This window comes from Sarcophilus harrisii, chromosome 2, assembly GCF_902635505.1.
Source record: "Sarcophilus harrisii chromosome 2, mSarHar1.11, whole genome shotgun sequence".
Taxonomy (NCBI): domain Eukaryota; kingdom Metazoa; phylum Chordata; class Mammalia; order Dasyuromorphia; family Dasyuridae; genus Sarcophilus; species Sarcophilus harrisii.
Window position 1 is genome coordinate 415,119,460 of NC_045427.1, and position 21,391 is coordinate 415,140,850.

Sequence of the window (21,391 nt, forward strand, 5' to 3'; positions counted from 1 at the left end):
CCTAGACCATTCACTTATAATCATTCTTATTCTTAACTTCTTCATTTGCAAAATGAAGAGGTAGATCTAAATTATTTCATTGACTTTAAGATAATCAGCTCTAAAAAAATCTAATCTTATGATGATCAACTGTGATGGACTTGGGTCTTTTCAACAATGAAGTGATTCAAGGCAATGACTTGAGATGGAAAATGCCATGTGCATCCAGAGAGAGAACTGTGGAGACTGAATGTTTGTCAAAACATAGTATTTTCACCTTTTTGTTGTTGGCTTGCTTGGGGTTTTTTCTTTTTAGCATTTTTCTCTTTTGATCTAATTTTTCTTGTGCAACATGACAAATATATTTAGAAGAATTGCGCATGTTTAACCTATTGCTTGCTGTCTTGGAGAGGAGAGGGGAAGAGAAGGAGGAGAAATATTTGGAAAACAAGATTTTGCAGAGGTAAATGTTGAAACTATCTTTGAATGCATTTGGGAAAATAAAAAAGTATTAAAAATATAAATATAATCTTATAACAGATAAGTAAACTGGGGTCTAGATAGTGGAAATGACTCACAGTGACACAGTAAGTTAGCAGAAAAGCTAAGGATGAGTGAGAATCCATCTCTTTTGACTTCATGGTTTTTTCTACTACTCCAGGCCACCTCTCAGGAATCACCTGGAATGCAGCTCTGGCTTACCTAACACCTTAATTAATTACATTGTATGTGAGTGACATCATTCTTCCTATTGTATAAATTGAGTGAGAGTCCATACGAACCTTAACATCTCACCTGAGACTATACCCAACCAACAAGAATGGCTTCCTCAGTTCTTCAGATGATGATGGCCATAGGACTTCTTGTTTTGATTCTTCCCTGTCATGCTGGTAAGTGTTTTTGTTACAGAAGATAAATAGACAATACAGTTAATAAACAATTCTAGAAAGACATACCTTCAAAGGATCTTAGAGATTATTTAATTCAATCCTTTCATTTCATAGAAGGGGAAACCAAGACTCAGTGAGAAAAAGGTATTTATCCAGAATTGCATACAGTTATCTAGGTAGCATAGAATATTTAATGCAGTGCAATATAAAATATGCCATCTGATGTAGGACAAATGATGAAGGCTAAGTGTCAGGAGAATCTGGCTACAGATTACTCATATAACCTTGAATAAATCATTTCACTTCTCTGGGCCTCAGTTTATATTTCTGTAATATGAGGGCATTGGAATATGTTACTTTGAATAATCTCTGTATTCTGCTTTAAGTTTCAACCTATCTATAATACCCTTTATTCTGTGTAGGGAAATAAAATCTATGATTTATGTTCTAAAATCCAACATTCTATGTTTTAAGGATACACTTAGTTCTGACAATCTTTGTTCCATATTCTAAGGCACCTTCTAACTCTGACATTCTGTGTTTAAAGTTTCTTCTAGTTCTAATATCCAGTAGAATGTAAACTCCTTGAAGGAATGGACTTTTTTGTTGTTGTTATTCATATCTTTCAAATCTTACATAATGCCTTCTACAGATCAGATGTTTATGTTTTTGTTTTTCTTGAATTAAATATAGTATTTGAGGTTCTAGTTTTAGGTTTCCTTTGATATCTGACTATATTCTGTATTATAACACTGTTCTTGGAACTTCTTTCTGACTCACATTCACTATTCTGTTTTCAATTATTTTTTCTAATGCTGACATTCTATATATTATATTCTAATATTCCTTTTAGTTCTTATTCAGTGAATAAAAAACTGTGATACACATAGTAATGCTACCCAAATTCCGAAAACCTAATTCTTCAGTAAAATATAGTTGCCATTTCTCCACCATGGTACAAAATGACTAAGTCTCTGCTCTTGGTTCCAGACGATGAGCCAAAAATTTCTGACCCAAAAGTAGGTATAGAACTCCCAACATTCTTAAATTCCCTGGGCACTGGAATCCTTGAATCTGCAGTGGAATACCTTCTCTCCTCAATGGCCCGGAAATCGTAAGTAATGAGCTGACCTGCACCATCATCTCTCAGTCCCCATTTATAAACCATGAGATAGATTGATAGAAGTAGTATAAAAATGGGGATCATTTCTAGGTGGAACTGAGTCACAGGATGTTCTTGAGGACAACCTAAAATCTTGAAGTGTTTTGTATGGAATTCTTTTACTCACTCCAAGGGACCTACATTAGGAACTTGGTGTCTTTCTCTGGTTAATGCTGGGATTGGGGCAGAGATGAAGCCATAGTCTTCATATATATGGGGAGGGGAAGGTTAGTGACAGTCAGTATTTAAATTCCTCAAGTGAAAATAACATGGAATAAGGAGCAGAAATTAGCCAAATGATTGTTGATTATTTACTTTGCCCATAATCCTCAACTGGGCCTTAAGGAAAATACAGCGATAACTCACAGTCACTTGCTTTCAGAACTCATGGCCCATATCCCTTAGGAGTATGCTAAAGATAGTTTATAAAGACTCTCTGAACTGATTGTTAAATTTTTGGCATGAGCTTTTACACCTAGGATATTAATAAATATTACAAATCAGGCCTTGATTTATTGTTTTATTGATTATTTAGACTTAAGAAAGGGATAAAATGCTAAAAATTCAAATTAAATTTGTAAGTATCATGCATACTTTGGTGGGGGAGGGAAGAAGATACACTTATCTATCCTTTTTAGATAAGGAAATTGGAGTTAAGTGACTTACCAAGGGTCACACATTTAATTCAGTGTCTGAGGCTGGATTTGAATTCATGTCTTCCTGACTTCAGGGGCAATGCTGTAGTCACTGTGCCATCTAGCAGCCCCTTATACTTTCATTTTGAAAGGTGAGTATTAAGTTTTTTCCAGTATATTGTTGAGCCCAAGGGTATACATTTACAGATACTTAGAATGGTCTAATTAAAATAATTGAATATGAACATTGGGTCAAGAAGAGTCTTTAGAATATGGAGCATGCCATATTTCAGGAAGCTAAATGATTAATCCAAAGTCACAAAGATATTAGGAATCAGCATTGGTATTAAAATTGTGATCTCTGCTTCCAACTAGAGAAAACTTTCTACTATACCACATTCCTTCTGAAATAGACACAGTTAGATTGTGCAGTGGATGGAACCCTATGGTACAGAAACCATTAAATTCAAATCCATACTCAGACACTTATCAGCTGTGTGATCATAGGCAAGTTATTTAACTTTTGTTTTCTTCAATTTCCTCAGCTTTATTTTTATATTATGTCCAGGATTGTTATGTTCATATGAGATAATTGTAAAGTACTTAGCACAATACCTGATATATACAATAATAATGTATATAAATGTTAACTATTGTCATTGAATCCACTATAGAAAATAGATTGTTAAAACACCTGGCACAGAATCTTAGTGTCAAAATACCCCCTACCTTGGAATACTGAGTTATAAAATGTTTAAGTGGCCAATCTTTTTCATTATCCTTACTCTACTTCAAATATAACTCCATCTACAAATCATTCTTTTCTTTCAAGTGGATTTTCTGAATTGGAAGATAAACCAGAAACAGCTTCATAAAAATGACTGGTGAGTTGAAGATGATTTTATTTGTTATTTCCTTGAAGTCATAGGGGCTACCTGTGGGCCTAATTCTATTGCGTATGCAACCAGAAGCTTGTTCTATGTCTTCAATTTTGCAATTCTTCAAGCAGCCTGATTCACCCACCTCCAACTCCAGGGGGCTCACCATATTGATGCCAAACTTTATCCAATTGATATAGTCCATTGTAGTTCAGTACCCAAGCTCAAAAGGACGATAAGCCTTAGTCTCCTTAATAATTAAGATTGCAGGTATAATTGTCTACTTGATAGGTGATATTTTTAGCATATTATGAATAATCTTTGGATGAGTAGGGTAATAGAATTGGAGTCAATATTTTTGAACTTCAGTCCATGCTTTTCTTCTTGCTAGGTGTATGACTAAGAACAAGGCACTTTCCCCCTCTGAAACTCAATTTTCTCTTCTATTAAATGAGAAACAACAATCTCTGCCTCCCTCACAGGTTTGTTGCATGAGAAAAATGAGAAAATTAATGCATTTTGTAGCTTTCAAAGAGCTTAAATTATAAGGTTAAAACAAATGGTACTGAATTCCATCAGATTTGGGAAGATAACAACCTTTAAGAAAAATAAACTACTAAAGAATGATTTTATAGAATCTCATAAATCAAAGAAATCTCAGATAGAATATAAACCAATGCCTACTTGAAGACATGAAGGTTAAGGAGAACTCAATACTATCTATTTTTGGATTGTACTATGAGGAAGTACTTTCTGATGTCCCATATTTGACTTCCCTGAAACTTCCTACATGGACTGCTGCTTCCCTGAGTTGACTTCTAGACTTTCTTCCCAGTGGACAGAATAACCCAAATCTCCAGTCTAGGAGTTCTGTTGCATGTTAGAAATGAAAGAAATTGTGGGTGGCTCCATCAAGATACTGATCCAAGAACTCCTTTATGAGTCATCTCAAGTTCCCTATCCATTCACTCAGTTAATTGGCAGGGAGAAATAATAGTTGAAGAAAAAAAGTCTCCAGATAAGCTCTGACCTTCAAAATTTATTGCATTTAGCTGGGATGCTAGACAAAATGAGCAGAATAGTTGTAAAAACTATAAAGGTTCCAAAATATCCCTGAAATCACTTGACAGCATTGTGAAGAATAGATTCATTAAAATGAGAAAAACCATGAATCAGGGAAGCTATTATGAAAATCTAGTCAAAAGAAAATCAGGTTGTGAACTAAGATGGTGTCTATGTGAATAAAGAGCAGGAGATAGTTTCAAGAAATATTCATAAGATTTGGCAACTGATTGGATATGGGATCCTAGAGGCAAAGATAACACAAAAATTAAAAGCCAAGAGTGATATCCTTGACCAAAATAGGAGAGTTTAGTATGGTGAGCTGTAAGGCTGATATAAGATTCTGTTATGAAATATTTTGTTTGAAATGTGTATGGAATATTGTACTTGAAATGCAACTTTTCAAAGAAATAGCAGAAACTGTATGCCATAGCACTGCAAGCAGCACCTATTTACTACCTAGAAAAACAATCAAGTGGCACGAATTATAGACAAGGAGCTCATTATTCTTCATTAATTCAAAGCCAACAACTTGCCATATTACAAATACAAGCTTCAAAGTATTTTTAGCATTCAATAAATAATCTGTACTGGAACTAGAACATTATCACAAATTCCAACATGACTCTTGATTGCCAAGAAATAACACTGACCCACACAAACTTGGATTCAATTACAAAAAGCAATCACTTCATCAATCTGAGCAATAATAGGTCACCAAAGGTCACACACAAAAGGAGAGGAAGATAATTATTTCTTCTATCAAATATGAAGATGAAAATGTGAAAAGAAAATAATAATCATAAATAACTGGCATTGTGCTTTAGGTTTTATAAAACCCTTTGACATACAAAATCACATTTTAGACAAACAATAATGCTATCAGATGGATGCAGTAGCTATTGTTATCCGTTTTGCAAAAGAAGAAACTGAGAGTCAGAGAGGCTAAGTTTTTTGCTCATGATTACACAATTAAGTTCGCTCAAAGGCAGAATTTGAAACCAGATAACTCTAGTAGGATGGGCTAAATCTACTAACAGGAAGTTAATTACCTATGTTAATACAGGATAGGGGAGGCATAACTTGGCAGAAGCTCCTACAAAGACTTTAGTGGACTTAATATTAGTGGTCTTAATGGGCTTCAAATACAATGTGTGTAACAAAAGTAGCCCAATGGTCAAAAAGAAAGTTAATATCATTGTAGACCAAATTAGCAGAAACATAGAGATAAGGAATGCATTGTCCTGTTCTCCTGTTCCCTATGGGAAACAAAGCTTAGGAAGTACAATGACAAGTTGAAGATTATTAGAGGAAAGAAATCTGAATATTCTGAAGACTGGAATCCTTATCATGAAAGGAACATTTGAAGAAAGTGGGAATGTTTCTCCCTGAAAAGAAAAGGCTGAGAAAGGAAGGGGGTAAAGGACATGATCCTGGCTCAAAGTACTATAATGGGGAAAATAGATAGGCTTGTCCCAGAAACAATGAATAGAATTTACATGGTGGCAGATTTCAAGTTATTAAAAGGAAAAACTCTATGAAAGGAAAGTGGACTGTCTTGCAAGATAGTGACTTAATATCACTAAAAAGGCTAGATGCCGCTTATTCTGCATTTTGTATCAGTGGATAGAATTCTAGGCCTAAAGTCAGGAAGAATCAGTTTTGTGAGTTTAACAAATCTGATCTCATTGTATGACCTTGGACAAGACACTTAACTCTATTTCTCTCAATCTCTCCTCTGTTTTTGTTTTTTTTTAATGACCTGGAGAAGGAAATGGCAAACCACTCTAGTGTCTCTGCCAAGAAAATCTCAACTGGGGTCACAGAGAGTCAGATATAACTGAAAAAATGACTTAATAATAACAACAAAATATATAATGCTATTTTCTTATTGCAAAATAACCTTTGTAGTTCCAGCTCTGAGAATTTCATGAAGCAATAAACCAGACTTCCTTACATCCCTTCTCAGAAAGAAAAAATTCTATAGACTTCTTTCTGTTGCAAACCACAAATCTTTCCAAAGTGAGGAGGAGACAATATAATCTCAACTAAGCAGCTGCAGTTCCCAATTAACTTGATTGCCCAAACAAGTCCTACTTGTACTTCTATTGAATCAGATCCAGGTCTAAGGCTGAGATTCATGGATTGAACACACCTTCTCAAGCTCTCTTTAGATACATCTTTTCAGACTCTGCCTGTGGAGGTGAGGTTTCCAGAACATCATTCTTCCATTACAGTAAAATTTAACTTTTTAAAAAATCTTTTGTATAATTCCTGACTCTCATAATGGAAGGAGCTTGCCTAATTATGGAGAACTAGGAAAAAAACCTTTTTCTACATAAAATGTTAGATTATGTTATTTTACCTAGAAGGAATCTCAGGACAGAGACCAGAGAATATGAGATGTAAAAGTAACAGGAGAACAGAGAATCTAGAAGTAAACTTAAGTTGTAATCTAACTCAAAGTCTAATTGAACAGAAATCTTCTATATATTTATTTACATCTGTGACAATATGTAAAAGACCTGATTCTTGATCCTGTGAGAAAGATTAAAAAGAGTAAGAAGAAAATCTTGACTCACAGGAGTTCACAGGCTAGTAGTGGGGAGAAGACATGGGCATATAAACATTGCATGAAATAGACTATGCATAGTAAGTTCATAAGAGAACAATATGCTAATTAAGATCTGAGGAGATGAAGTAATTTCTGATTGTAAGGAATCAGGTAAAGTTACCTGTAGTTGGCATTTAAATTAAACTTTTAAAGATGGCTAGGATATCAATAGAGATTAATGTGATGGCTCCCAAAAGGGGGGGAAAACAAGTGAGCAAATTAATTTGATTGAGGTATCAGGAATGTGAAGAGCAGTAGGTAATTAAACTAGAAAGGTCTTTAGGAGAAGCTTGAAGAAGGTTTTGAAAACCTGAATAAGGAGATTGACCTTTATCTTCTGGGAAATTTGTTCAGTTGTTCATCTCTTCTATAGTGTGCCCTGGATCTATTATATCTGGATTATTGTCTTCAGATCTAGTTTCATAGTTTAAAAAAAAACTTGAAAAACTGGAGTGTTCAGAGGAGGACAAAAAAGATGGTGAATATCCTTGAGTCCATATCATATGAAAAATTTTTGAAAAAAACAAAATTACTTTGTATCTGATTCTTCATGATCTCATTTAAATTTTTTGGCAAAGATATTGAAGTGGCTTGCCATTTCCTTCTCCAACTCACTTTATAGAAGAGGAAACTAAGACAAGCAATACCTTAGCCAGAATCATACTCCTAATAAGAGTCTGAGACTGGTTTTAAGCTCAGGAAGGTGAGTCTTTTTGACTCCTGGCCTAGGACCCTATCTATAACAGTGAGCTACTATGGTAGGAAAGTTTAATTTGAAATTATTAAACTTTTAAAAAAATATATTTTGCTAAGTAACTTTCAATTTAATTTGTTTCTTTTGCAATTTTGTATATTTTATTTTATATATTTAAAATATTCAGAGAAGGGATCCATAGATGTATTAAAAGAGTCTAAGACACAAAAAATGTAGAGAATCTCTGGAACAAAGGTTTCTAAGACATGCGAAGATATGCTCAGAGATGTGCAGAATAGATGCAAATTTCCTGTTAAAAAGCTGTTACAGTCGTCTAAGTAGGAAATAATGACCTAATGTTTGCTGGGATCTCTGGGCATTTCAATTTAATAGAACCCTGATCCAAAAAGCTAAAGGTCTAATTGTAAGATACAGAGCAATTTCAGGAGAAGGCTGGTTCAGGCAATAAGACCTTCCAAGGGACAACCAAAAGTTGACTATTCACCTTCTTTCTTTGAGGAGGAAAAATATATTTTTTTAAATAGTAGTCTAAAGATGACATGAGCTAGAAGTCCCACCTTCCCTTATGAGTTCTTGCTGATGAATCGTGTATTTGATAGTATTTGAGATTTCAAAATCTTAGATACTATTGAGTTTTATCAAGTAGGATAATTGATCCCAGAGTGGGAAAAAAAGACTTTGACAAGAATCCCATAATGGATTAGCAGTGAAACCTTTTAAATAACAAATAAGAAGAAGCAGTTAAACATGACTAGAGTCCTACCCATTACTACTCTAAGTAGGTGTTTGTTGTGATGTGGGTGACTTTAATAGAAGTATATATAAAATGCTCACAAAATTTTCAAATGACACGAATATGAAAGGAATAGCTAGTCCACTGTATCACGGTCAGAACTCAAAAGGATCTTGACTGGAAAGATAAAGCATTAGGTTTTTAATCTAGGAATTTGAAATTCAATGGTGGTAAAGGTAAAGTTCTTTGTTGTTCAGGCATTCCAATTATGTTCAACTCTCCTTGATGCCATTTAGGGTTTTCTTGGCAAAGATACTGGAGTGGTTAGCAATTTTCTTCTCCAGCTCGTTTTACAGACAAGGAAACTGAGATAAGTAGGGTTAAATGATTTATCCATCCAGTAAGTATTTGAGGCCAGATTAGGACTCATAAAGAGGAGTTTCTGTTTCCAAGCCCAGTGCTCTATTCACTGTACTACCTAGTTACACCATGGCTTTTAAAAATCAACTTCACAAATACAGAGTGAAGAAAGTGTATTTGGACAGCAATACTTCTAAGACAAAGTTTTGGGCTTTAATGGAATTACTATAAGTTCAAGATGAATCACCAAGTGTGATGAAGGAGCCAACAATAGCTGATACGACTTTGGGCTGCATTCAGAGCAGCATAGTATCATAAGTAAGGGAATAGTTCCTCTATAATCTGCCTTAGATCTACTATATCTGAAGTATTGTCTTCAGATTTGGGTACCACAGTTTAAAAAGAATTTGATAAGCTGTAATGTCTAGAGGAAAAGAAAAAGGATGGTGAATATTGATGAATCTATATCATACAAAAAAAACTTTTGAAAGAACTGAAAATTTTTTGTCCTAAAAGAAAAAGGTGTGGGGGGCAAATATTATATTTATTTTCAAGCATTTGAAGAAGAGATGTTATGCAAATTGATTGAACTAAGAAAAATATGGGGAAGTTGCATTAAAATTAAGCTTAATACCAGGAAGAATATCAACAATTAGAATACTATCAGGGGAGAGTGGATGTGAGACATTGTAAAGGACTGGCAAGACAGAACAAAAGATTGTATAGAGAGAGATGAAAGACACAAGTGAAAGATAATACCGAGATTCCAAGGTTGGTAATTGGGGGAATAGTAATTCTCTGGATAATGAGAGTTATCCAGAAGTAGAATGGGCTACCTCCCAAGGCCTTTCAAGCAAATTCTAGATGGCCACTTGTAGTAAGTGATAAAGATTAATTTTAGGTCTAGCTAAATTAGACTTGAGTTAGGTCTAGCTAAGTTAGGCTACTGAATTGAAATTTAGTGATTCTCTGGTTCTTCTGGTATCTCAAGGATAACAGACCAATGCTCACCCTGTCCATCTGTGACTCTAATTTTTATTCCATATCTGACCATCTCCCTTTCTGATCAGAAATGTCCTTTTTGTTGTTCAGTCATCTCAGGTGTATTCAACTCTTCATGACTGACCCCATTTGGTGTTTTCTTGGCAAAGATACTGGTGTGGTTTGCCACTTCCTTCTTTAGTTCATTTTACAGATGAGGAAAGTGAAGTAAACAGTGATTTTCCCCAAAGTGTCTGAGGCCAGATTTGAACTCAGGAAGATAAGTTTTCCTGACTTAAGATTCAGTGCTCTGTTCCCGGTATGACATAACTGCCCCTAAGACATCAGATATGTCCTAGAAGAACTCAATTCACCATAGAAAGCATGATATCTAACACTTATTAGTTGGTAACATGCTAGAGCTTTCTTACACTCACTATGACACTTTGTGTATTTTGTAATCTTACTACTATCCAACTATAATTTAACAGTTAATTTTTATTCACTGAAAATTGATGTTATAAAAAAAATCACCAAATGTTTGTATTACATAAACCTTGATTCATTTTTAGTTTTGATTAGATAATGATTCTCCTATATTAACTAATTATTACATTTGATTTCTTAACTAATTGAGTAATTCATTTGAATTGCCTAAACAATAATTAATTTTTATCATTTAAATTACTATGACAAGTTAATTGATATTAATATTGTTGGGGTTTTTTCCATCTCTAGACAATGCATCTGACTAATGGCTTTTGTTTTTCTTCCTAGGATGCCAGACCAGGCTACTCCTTCTCAGCTTTCCCAGCTATCTAACCCAGAGACCCTGAGCTGTTGTAATTGTTTTGTATATCAATAATTCCTGTCTAGCTCAGCCTAGAGAGATTCTGTATAGTCACTCTTCACTTCCTGGAAAACAAAATAAAGTCCATAAACTCATGATTTTGACTCTTTACTATGATGAGGTATTTCTCTGTGTGCTGATATAAAGATATTAGCATGTCACTAATAATCACAGTAGGTACTATATCTAGAAAAGGGAATACTTCTCAGAAACTCCATTTACAGAGATCTGGGCCTTTTGGGAGTCAATATGCACTATTTTGGAAAGCATTCTCAGGAATTTGGTATCCTTTGCTTCCTCCACCAGTTCCATCATGAGAATATAGTAATTATAGCTGAATTTTCATTTGATGTTTAAAAATATCACAGATTTAGAATTATTTTCTCTATTCTAAATTCTCTTCCACAGCTGACATCATTTACTCTGTGTTTTAAGGTCCCTTTCACTTCTTAGATTCTGTGTTTCATTCCAACTCAGATTCTGTGAATGGTATTCTAAGATTCTTTTTAGTTCTGGAATTGTTCAATTAAGTGATCTAATACCTTTCTAACTCTTAAGTTGTTTCCTTCCTATTCATCACCCCAAACTCTAAATAAAAATAAGGAAAGTATGTTGAAGTGATTTATTCTCAAAATAATAAAAATAACGTATGTCAATATGCTTTATTCATAAAATAATTATTATTATCACTACTGTTATTGTTATTGGTATTTTACCTAATTTTAGTGCCACCTTCTGCAGGAAGTTTTTCTAATCTCCCTAGCTGCTAGTGTTCTCTATCTGAAAATGTATCTGTTTTGTGAATGTATATATATATATATATATATATATATATATATATATACATTCACAAAACAGATATATGTGCTTATTTTTTCTCTGCCATTAGAATGTAACATCCTTGAGGATGGGGATGCTGTTTTTATAGCTCCCAGTGCTTAGAGATGAGCAATGGAAGAAAGGAATCAGAATGAGAGAGAGAAAAGAGGATTAGAAAGGATCTAACCACAACTGTTTTTGTCACAATGCTAGAATCACACTCAGAGATAAGACTTCACTAAAGATAAAAGTTGTATTGGACCAGATTGTTTGGGCTGGGAGCTGGAGAGCTAGGATAAGGAATTATGTTTCTTAGACCTTTGGGGAAAAGAGAGAAAAACAATGAAATTAATACCAAAAAAAAGATTTTTTAAACTGGTAAAAATTGATAAAACAATTTACTTTTAAAAATTTAATTTTTAAAATTAATTAATTTATTTATTTTAAGCAATCAATTTTACCAAACTTTTAAAAATGAAAAAGTGAAGAATAAATGAAAAGTTTCAGAAGCTACTTCGTTGAAGTATAGGATAACACAGCTGAAAGCCCAAATGAATAATTACCAAAATATAAAATAACAAAACTAACAAAATTGGAAATGAAAAACCTAAATAACTTAATCATGAAGAGAAGTTGGACAAGACATAAATCAACTCCCCCCAGGAAAAAAAAAAACAAGCCCCCTATATATGTAATTTTCCCCATTCATCTTCCCCATAAGTTTCAGGACTTGTCTTTGTTTTTGTATTTGTATCCTCAGTACTTAACACAGTACTTGGCACAACCTAAGTATTTAACATAGAAGAACCAAGCTCATCAATTGGCCAGAAATATATTTGATAATAAATCTTCTTTTTCCTATCTGTGTAATTGCTTAAAATGCAAATAAACATGAGCAAAAATTATAATTTTACTTTGAAATAAAATTTCTCATCCTCTTATCTCTACTTTCTTTACCTTTGTGGATGAAAAAAATGCACTGCATCAATTGATATGGCTTCAAGGTTTTTGAAGGTTTTCTGAGGCATTTTTCAATTGCTTTTCAGTCATTCCAGCTCCAGCATTTTGATGCCAAGCCAATTGTCTTAGAATAATGCAGTACAGGAAAGGGCTGTGATTCACTTAAGCCTCGGGTTTGGGGGATAGATTCACAAAGTACAGGTAACCTTCAGAAGGAAAATATAAAACGGATGTTCTTAATCTTAAAAAAATAAACTCCTTTGGTGATTTAATGGAGCTATGAACCCCTTCTCAAATGATGTTGTAAAGTATCAAATAATGTTTTAAAATAGTTGTCAAAATATTTTTGTAAAAAACAAATTCCTAGACCCTAAATTAAGAATCTCTAATGCAAAGGGAAGGAGTTAGGCAAGCAGAGATTAATGGGGACACATAGTCCTCTTTGGACAAATATTATTGTGATGAGAATAGGGGCTCTGATATATGAGTTTCCATTTCATTTATCCCAAATGTGATTTCTACTCCACTTTTTAACCCTTCCACATGATTGCTCTATATGAGTATCCTCACCCCTTTCCAACTCCCCATTATTTATTAGTTCTTATTGGACAGGGAAGTTATTCTAACTTGCTTATATTTCCATCTCTAGCATTTAGCAATTCCTAAAACATAGTAAATCATTCATAAATGTTCTATATCTATTAGTCTATCTACAATCCCTGTTGTCAAACCAGGAGAAGAACTGAATGAGGAGGCAGAAGGGAGTCAGGGATTTTCAAAGCCAACCAAATAATTGGGCTTCCACTCCTCCAATCTATTTTTGAACAGTTGGCTGATCAAACTGTTTGGAAACTAAAAATCTTGAGTTAGAAGATGGAGAGTGCAGAGGATCAGGATGGGGAGAGAGGAAGGGCAAAGCAGAAAATAAGAGCAGCATTATTTTTTAAACTGCTGAAAGTGTAGAATAGGCTCAAATTAAGCCCATGTAGCCCCTTTCTTCTTGCTTTTCTGTTTGTCTCCTTTAGATATAAAATTTCCAATATGAGCTAGCAGATCTAGTATTCTATGTTCCATTGTCCTCTGAAATCTGACATTTTATATCCTATGTTCTTTTTTTTAATAGCATTTTATTTTTCCAAATACATGTAAAGATAGTTTTCAACATTCATTTTTGTAAAACTTCGTGTTCCTAGTTTTTTCTCCCTTCCTTCCTCAACTCTCCTCTCCCTAAGACAACAAGCAGTCTGACATAGGTTAAACATGTGCAATTCTTTTAAACATATTTCCATCGTTCCATGTTGTGCAAGAAAAATCGTATCAAAAGGGAAAAAATCATAAGAAATAAAGAAAAAACCAACAATAATAAAGATGAAAATACTGTGTTTCAGTCTACATTTGGCCTCCATAGTTCTTCCTCTGGATGTGGATGGTATTTTTCATCCCAGATATATTGGAATTCTGTCCTATATTCTAAGACCAGTTGCATTCCATGTTCTTTATCCTGAGGCCCTTTGAACTCTCATAATGTGGGATCCTTTGTGGAGTTTTTTACATTCATAAGTAGTATAACTTTTTACATCTTTAAAAATTTTATTATACTGATTGTCCTCCCATTGTTTCAATCACTTGCTTTGAACAATGCCACTGAGTTCACAAAATCTTGATTATACTTCTTAAATATTCAACTTGAAACCAGACTTTAAATATTTATCATATTTAAATATACTTTTAGGCACCAGTTTATTTTTCCAAATCAAGCCTTGATTATTATGGATTTTTTATTAGAATGTAAATCAGACAAGTTGCCACATCATTGAAGCATGTTTATTGGATACATTTCTTAGTCTTTCATGACATGTGGCATGGAGCAAAATTGTGGTTCACTAGTTCATAATTGCTGGTATTTGGTATTTCCTTCTTTAGTTTGGATTTTAAAAATTAAGGTAAATAAAATAAAAATCTAGCTGTAAATATTAAAAAAGTACTCGGGTAAGTTTTAGTTTCTTGGATTAATAAAAACATTATCCTTTAATATTGGGTGAGGAGGGCCATAGATAGTGGGAAACACTGGGCAAGGTATAAGATCCTTTTGTCCAGTCAAAGGAACCTTGCTGACAACGTGTCTGGTTAGGCTCCTCCTCTCCCGAAGAGCATCTTGGTCTTCCTAAGAAGTCAGGAGGTTGTCACCTGTGTTGCAGCAAAGTTATACTAAAGTGGCAAAGAAACATCTACACACAATAGCAAGTTGTTTATGTGGTCCTGCAAACACAGAATCCTATAGTTAATGTATGTGCAAAGAGCTGTAATTATGTAAGTGTTTTAGGGTATATAAAACTGAGAAACTTTTGAATAAATGGACTCCTGTTTGACTACTTTCATGAATTCTGCCCCTTCATTTCTCACCCAAAATCAGGATTCAGACTGTACCGAAATTCTCTAGTGAGCAGGTCTGGACAATTGGGCATTAAATGAATATTCAATTTTAAAAACACAATTCCCTGGGTATACAGTCTAATAAATGTTTTTTTGCATATCAGTCATTGCTATTGTCATAAAATCAAAAGAAATTCTAATCCACAGTTTTTGTCCTAGATTCCTGGGACCATGGCTATAGAATACCCTATTTAGGTTTTTTGTTTTTTGTTTGTTTGTTTTGGCTGAGGCACTTGGGGTTAAGTAACTTGCCCAGTCACACAGTTAGGAAGTTTTAAGTATCTGAGATCAGATTTAAAGTTAGGTGCTTCTGACTTCAGGACTGGTGCTCTATCCACTGTACCACCTAGCTGCTCTCCCTCCCCCTCCTCGCCCCCATTACTTTTTAATCTGCTTGACCTCTTTCCTTTTCATTCCCTCAGATAGACTGGGAGGTGAGTTGGGGACTAAAGTGAAAATTAATTCCGAGATATCACAATCTGCTATTTGAAGCTTTGCTGTTTTGTTTCCTTGAGTTTAATATACAATGGGATCCTTAACAATAAATTGTCAAATCATGTAAGTCGATAGAACATGATTGAATTAGTGAAATTGAAGTCCTAGTGAAACTAGTGAAATTCTCTAGTTCATGAGAAAGTATGGCTCTGTGAGTTGAAGAGAGATTTTGCTTTTGGGGTTAATTTGACAAGCATTCTAGGTCAATGATATTGAAATTCTTTACTCATAAACTTTTATCAATAAAAATATTTTTAGAACACCTACCCTAATATGTGCAAGCTTACTAATGTTTAAGTTATATATAACAAACATATATATAACTTAATACAGTATAATAAATATATACTGTATTAAGTTATATATATATGTATATACATATTTTTAAACCAAAACAGTAATATAAAAGAATAAGATATAGATGAAATATATTAGATCCTAGAGTTAAGAGGGAGCCATTGAAGTTTATTGAGTTGAATATCTACTATGTGTCAGATGTGGGCTAAGTATTGGTCAGATCTGTACTTGTGCAAAATCATTTTGGTAGTGTGAAGAGTCTGGATCACAGTAGATGAGAAACTCAGGAAAGGGACACCACCTAATGTGTGGGCTGAGAGAAGCAGAGAGGCATAAAAGGTGCAGAGGTAAAGCTAATAGGATTTGATAGCTGACTGATTATGTGAATGGGAAGCAAAGGAAAGTTAGGCATTAAAAATGACAATGAGCTTATGAAAACCTAGGAGACTGGAAAGATGGTGATGCCTTTGATGGTAATAGGGAATTTAGCAAGATGGATGGATTTAGGGGGAAAGATAAAATAATGATAGCTCTCATCTAGCTGACAACTCATTCATACCTGTTCATCCTGTGTAACTTGATCTATCCCACGCAAAATGAAAAATGCAGAGACAGTGATCTTACTCACCAGTAGCTACTCCTACAGTCCATCCTCTAAGAGACACTTCCTGAAGCCGAGCTGATCTGAAGGGCAAAGAATGAAGGGAACAAAACTTTCCTAAAAGAATTTCATTACACTTAGAGAGGCAAAAGAGTTTTGGGGAATAAAGACAGGAGTAGGTATCTTGGGAGAATAAAGTTATCTCCTCATAGACTATCACAGCTAGGGCCAGATATAACCTTTTCCTGTCCTTTAAGTGGTTGATCACTGTCCCTCAGGGTCAGAATATGCCTTCACTTCCTCCTGAAGGTGTCTTCTAGTGCCTCACTTTGGAGAACACAATTCTAGAGCATACTTCTAGTAAAGCTTACATTGGAAATTAAGGCCAATTTAGCTCTTGAACAAGGGAGAGAGCAGAAGCCACCTGAGAGTGGGAGAATAGAGGAAGTTAGAACAGGCTTATCACAAACAATGTGAGTGACATCTAGTGGCCAATATAATATACTTCGTTCCATTGATTAAGTATTGATCACAAAAGAATCATCTGCTTTTTGGACTAGCTAACAGTTTTTGCATTTATTAGTAAAAGCCCTTTTCATCTCTTTTTGCACTACTCAGCAATAATCTTGTTATATATATATATATATATATATATATATATATATCCTCCAAGTGATTACTGAGAGACTTTTATAAAACTTGATACATTTGTATCTCCAAAGTGGATATTGAAAAATTCTCTAATTCATGTCATGTTTACTAGGTGAATATTTTGCCTCATTATTAAAAAGAATCTGAATGCTTTCCTTATTATAGACTTAATACAAGTTTCTCTCCTAGGCTCTAACGTCTCAAGTCAGAGGTCCAAGTCCAGATCCTTACAAAGCTTTATGAACCCTAGTAGAGAGTGAAGGTAGTAGGTAGAACATGTTGGGTAAAAGTACAAAAAAAGAGCAACTAGATGACACAGTGGATAGAGCACAGGCCCTGAAATCAGGATGATCTGAGTTCAAATGTGACTTCAGGAACTTAATGCTTACTAGATATCTGAACCTGGGGAAATCACTTAATCCCAGTAGCAAGAAAGAAAGAAAGAAAGAACGAAAGAAAGAAAGAAAGAAAGAAAGAAAGAAAGAAAGAAAGAAAGAGAGAGAAGGAAAGAAAGACATTTAACACTTATCAGCTATGTGACCCTGGGCAAGTCACTTAACCCCAATAGCAGGAAGGAAGCAAGGAAGGAAGGAAAGAAGGAAGGAAAGGAGGGAGGAAGGAAGGGAAGAGAGAAAGAAAAAGAAAGACCCTGAGGAAAAAATAAAAGAAATAGCCCGGGGGACAAAATAGTCAATAATTATAGCAATCTAGTGTTTGACAAACCTAAAGACCCCAGCTTTTGGGATAAGAATTCACTATTTGACAAAAAACTTCTGGGAAAACTGGAAACTAGTGTGACAAAAACTAGGCACTGATCCACACATAACACCGTACACCAAGATAAGGTCAAAATGGGTTTATGATCTAGACATAAAGAATAAGCTTATAAATAAATTAGAAGAACATAGGATAGTTTACCTCTCAAACCTGTGGAGGAGGAAGGAATTTGTGACCATAGAAGAACTAGAGTTCATTATTGATCACAAAATAGATCATTTTGATTATATTAAGTTAAAAAGTTTTCATTCAAACAAAATTAATGCAGACATTAGAAGGTAAGCAATAAACTGGGAAAACATTTTTACAGATAAAGATTCTGATAAAGGCCTCATTTATAAAATATAGAGAGAATTGACCTAAAGTTTTAAGAAATCAAGTTATTATCCAATTGGTAAATGGTCAAAGGATATGAACAATTTTCAGATGAAGAAATTGAAACTGTTTGTAGTCATACAAAAAGGTGCTCCAAATCACTATTGATCAGAGAAATGCAAATTAAGTCAACTCTGAGATACCACTACACACCTCTCAGATTGGCTAAGATGACAGGAATAGATAATGATGAATGTTGGAGGACATGGGGGAAAACTGGGACACTGATACATTGTTGGTGGAATTGTGAATACATCCAGCCATTCTGGAGAGTGATTTGGAACTATGCTCAAAAAGTTATCAAACTGTGCATACCCTTTGATCCAGCAGTTTTATTGCTGGGCTTATGTCCCAAAGAGATCTTAAAGAAGGGAAAGGGACCTGGAAGTGCAAAAATGTTTGTGGCAGCCCTCTTTGTAGTGGCCAGAAACTGGAAACTGAGTGTATGCCCATCAATTGGAAAATGGCTGAATAAATTGTGGTATATGAATGTTATGGAATGTTATTGTTCTGTAAGAAATGACCAACAGGATGATTTCAGAAAGGTTCTGGAAAGGCTTATATGAACTGATGCTGAGTGAAATGAGCAGGACTAGGAGATCATTATATACTTCAACAACAATACTATATGATGATCAATTCTGATAGACATGACTCTCTTCAACAATAAGATGAACCAAATCAGTTCCATTTGTTCAATAATGAATAGAACCAGCTACACCCAGCGAAAGAACTCTGGGAAATGAATATGAACCACTATGTAGCATTTCCAATCCCTCTGTTTTCGTCCACTGCCTGTATTTTTTATTTCCTTCACAGGTTAATTGTACATTATTTCAAAGTCCAATTCTTCTTGTGCAGCAAAATAACTGTATGGATATGTATACATATATTGTATTTAATATATACTTTAACATTTAACATGTATTGGTTTACCTGCCATCTTGGGGAGGAGTGGGGGGAAGGAGGGGGAAAATTGGAACATAAAGGTTTTGCAATTGTCTGTAATGACCATGCTAGCACCCAGGACACCCTAGAATCAGCTGAAGTCAGGATAAGCAAAAGGCCGTCTTTATTCTTGGTCTTAGATGCAGAATTGAACAGGATGGGAGCAGATTCTCTGTGACCGCCTTGCCCCTCTTCTACCGCAAGAGTGTGTCTGGCTCATCTTACTCACCCCCTAGTCCCTCCTGAAATCCTCTATACACCAATCATTGAGCCAGTACGGATAGTGAAAAGGATCATTTTCCAAGCGTATGCCTATAGAGTATTGTCCAATCAGTAGTTAGTCTCAAGCGCTCGGCAGTCCTGACCTCAGTGCATCAACCCAATAGTTTCAGCCCACTACAACTGTCAATGCTGCACGCATATATCTTGTAAATAAAAAGCTATTAATAATAATTTTTAAAAATGGCTGGTTTCTTTCTATTCTGATAGTTAAGTTTCCTAGGACCTCAGAATTTAGAGTTATCAGATTGCTTAGAGATCATTTCATGCAATTGTCATCCTATATATTGTTATTTATTAAATAGTAGAACTGGGATGTAACTAGATCTTCCAAAATCTATGTCTAGTTTTCTTCTTGCCAGTATTACTCTATATAGCATGGAACTGATGTCAGGAATAGCATCTAGATTATAAAATGTCAGATCTATGACTAGATAGTATATGAGAACATATGCCTTACCATATGGCATAGATCAACTGACACAGTCAACAGACATTTATATGATAGCAAGGATTTGGCTTTCAGCTATCTGGCAAGTGATAACATAATCAGATTTGGAAATTCTTCTAGGAAATATTGATCACATGTTTTATGGGCTACCAAAACAATAAAAATTCTATTAACTAAAAAGCTTTTGAAGAAAGTATTTTAAAATAATTGGGGAAAAAATTAATTTTAAGGAACTGGTGAGTCAAAGAACAAATTAAGGAAACAATAAAAAAATCTAATAAAAGTAAATAAAAAACAATATGGCAGCAAACCAAAAATTTTGCTCTTGTCAGAAAGCATAGAAGGGAGTTTCTGTATTAATCCCTGAGCAGGAAGGCAAAGCTAAATATTTTCCAAGCTCAAACCATGCATAGAAGCCACACCAGGATCCTGCAGAATTTCAAGAGCAAGGATTAGTTCAGTGGAAATGGTTTGGCTACCAGACTCTGCCTCTTTCAGTACCCAAAGATCTGAAGGCAAGAGGCCTAGTACCAATGCCGTGAATTCAAAAATCCACTCCCAACCACATTGCTGAAGAGAGAAAATCTGGTCCATCAAGCAAAAAGTATAATGTGGGCTGACCAATGAGCCTAAACCTTGGAACCTGAAAAGGGTGCTCTCTTGATACAACTTCTACATAGACTTTAGAATATGTATAGATATTCTATAACTGATGTCAGCCGCTAACCATATAACAAAAAGGATCCCCTTTGATAGGTTATGTTGCTAGAACTCTTGAAGTATTGAGGAGTGAGCAGATGAAGACTAAGCTCTTGAGGAGATAATGTTTTTGTTCTACAGGACCATCATACCAGAGCCCATGGCACTGCTGTTGTTTTTGTCACTGTTGTACTTCTCTTCCTGTTTTTAAACTGAAATAAAATGTCTATGTCTTTGGGAGCTAGGGGAAAAAACAGAAAAAATAATCACATGAAAATCTTGGAATACAGTCCATGGGGCCACCAAAATGACTCTTGGGAGTCTGCCCATCAGTAACTGAAACAGATCTATCCAGGGACTATGCCACATTTGAGACAGCTGCAAAAGATGGAGTATCAGGCTTGGAGTTAGGAAGATTCATCTTCCTGGGTTCAAATCTGGATTCACTTACTAGCTGTGTCACTGCTCAAATCACTTAACCCCATTTACCTTGGTTTCTCTACATATAAAATGAGTTAAAAAAAAAAAAAGAAAGGGAAAACTCCAGAATCTTTGACAAAAAGAAACCAAATGGTGTCATAAGATTGAAAGAGGCTGAACAAATTTCACTTTTAGATATGAACTTGGTATAAGCAATGTTTTGTAAAAATTGTGCAGTATAAACCTATATCTCCAGGAAGTAAGGTAATATAGGGGAATGTATGCCCTTTGGTGTTAGGGGAAATGTTTAAAATTCTATTTTGTGGA

At 34.6% G+C, this 21,391-nt stretch overlaps 1 protein-coding gene across 2 annotated transcripts; it reads left to right on the forward strand.

Annotated features, from left to right (window-relative positions):
• Positions 1-742: 742 nt before the first annotated feature.
• C2H5orf46 (chromosome 2 C5orf46 homolog) lies at positions 743-10,955 on the forward strand. 2 transcript variants are annotated; one of them, XM_031953712.1, is made up of 5 exons: positions 743-869; positions 1,860-1,983; positions 2,762-2,818; positions 3,499-3,550; positions 10,787-10,955. In XM_031953712.1, the coding sequence occupies exons 1-4, from the start codon at positions 800-802 to the stop codon at positions 3,539-3,541; spliced, it is 294 nt and encodes a 97-aa protein (XP_031809572.1). In that variant the 5' UTR covers positions 743-799; the 3' UTR covers positions 3,542-3,550; positions 10,787-10,955. The 2 variants fall into 2 exon arrangements, with proteins under 2 accessions (XP_031809572.1, XP_012408104.1); XM_012552650.3 differs by lacking the exon at positions 2,762-2,818 and having other exon boundaries at positions 747-869.
• The last annotated feature ends 10,436 nt before the right edge of the window (positions 10,956-21,391 follow it).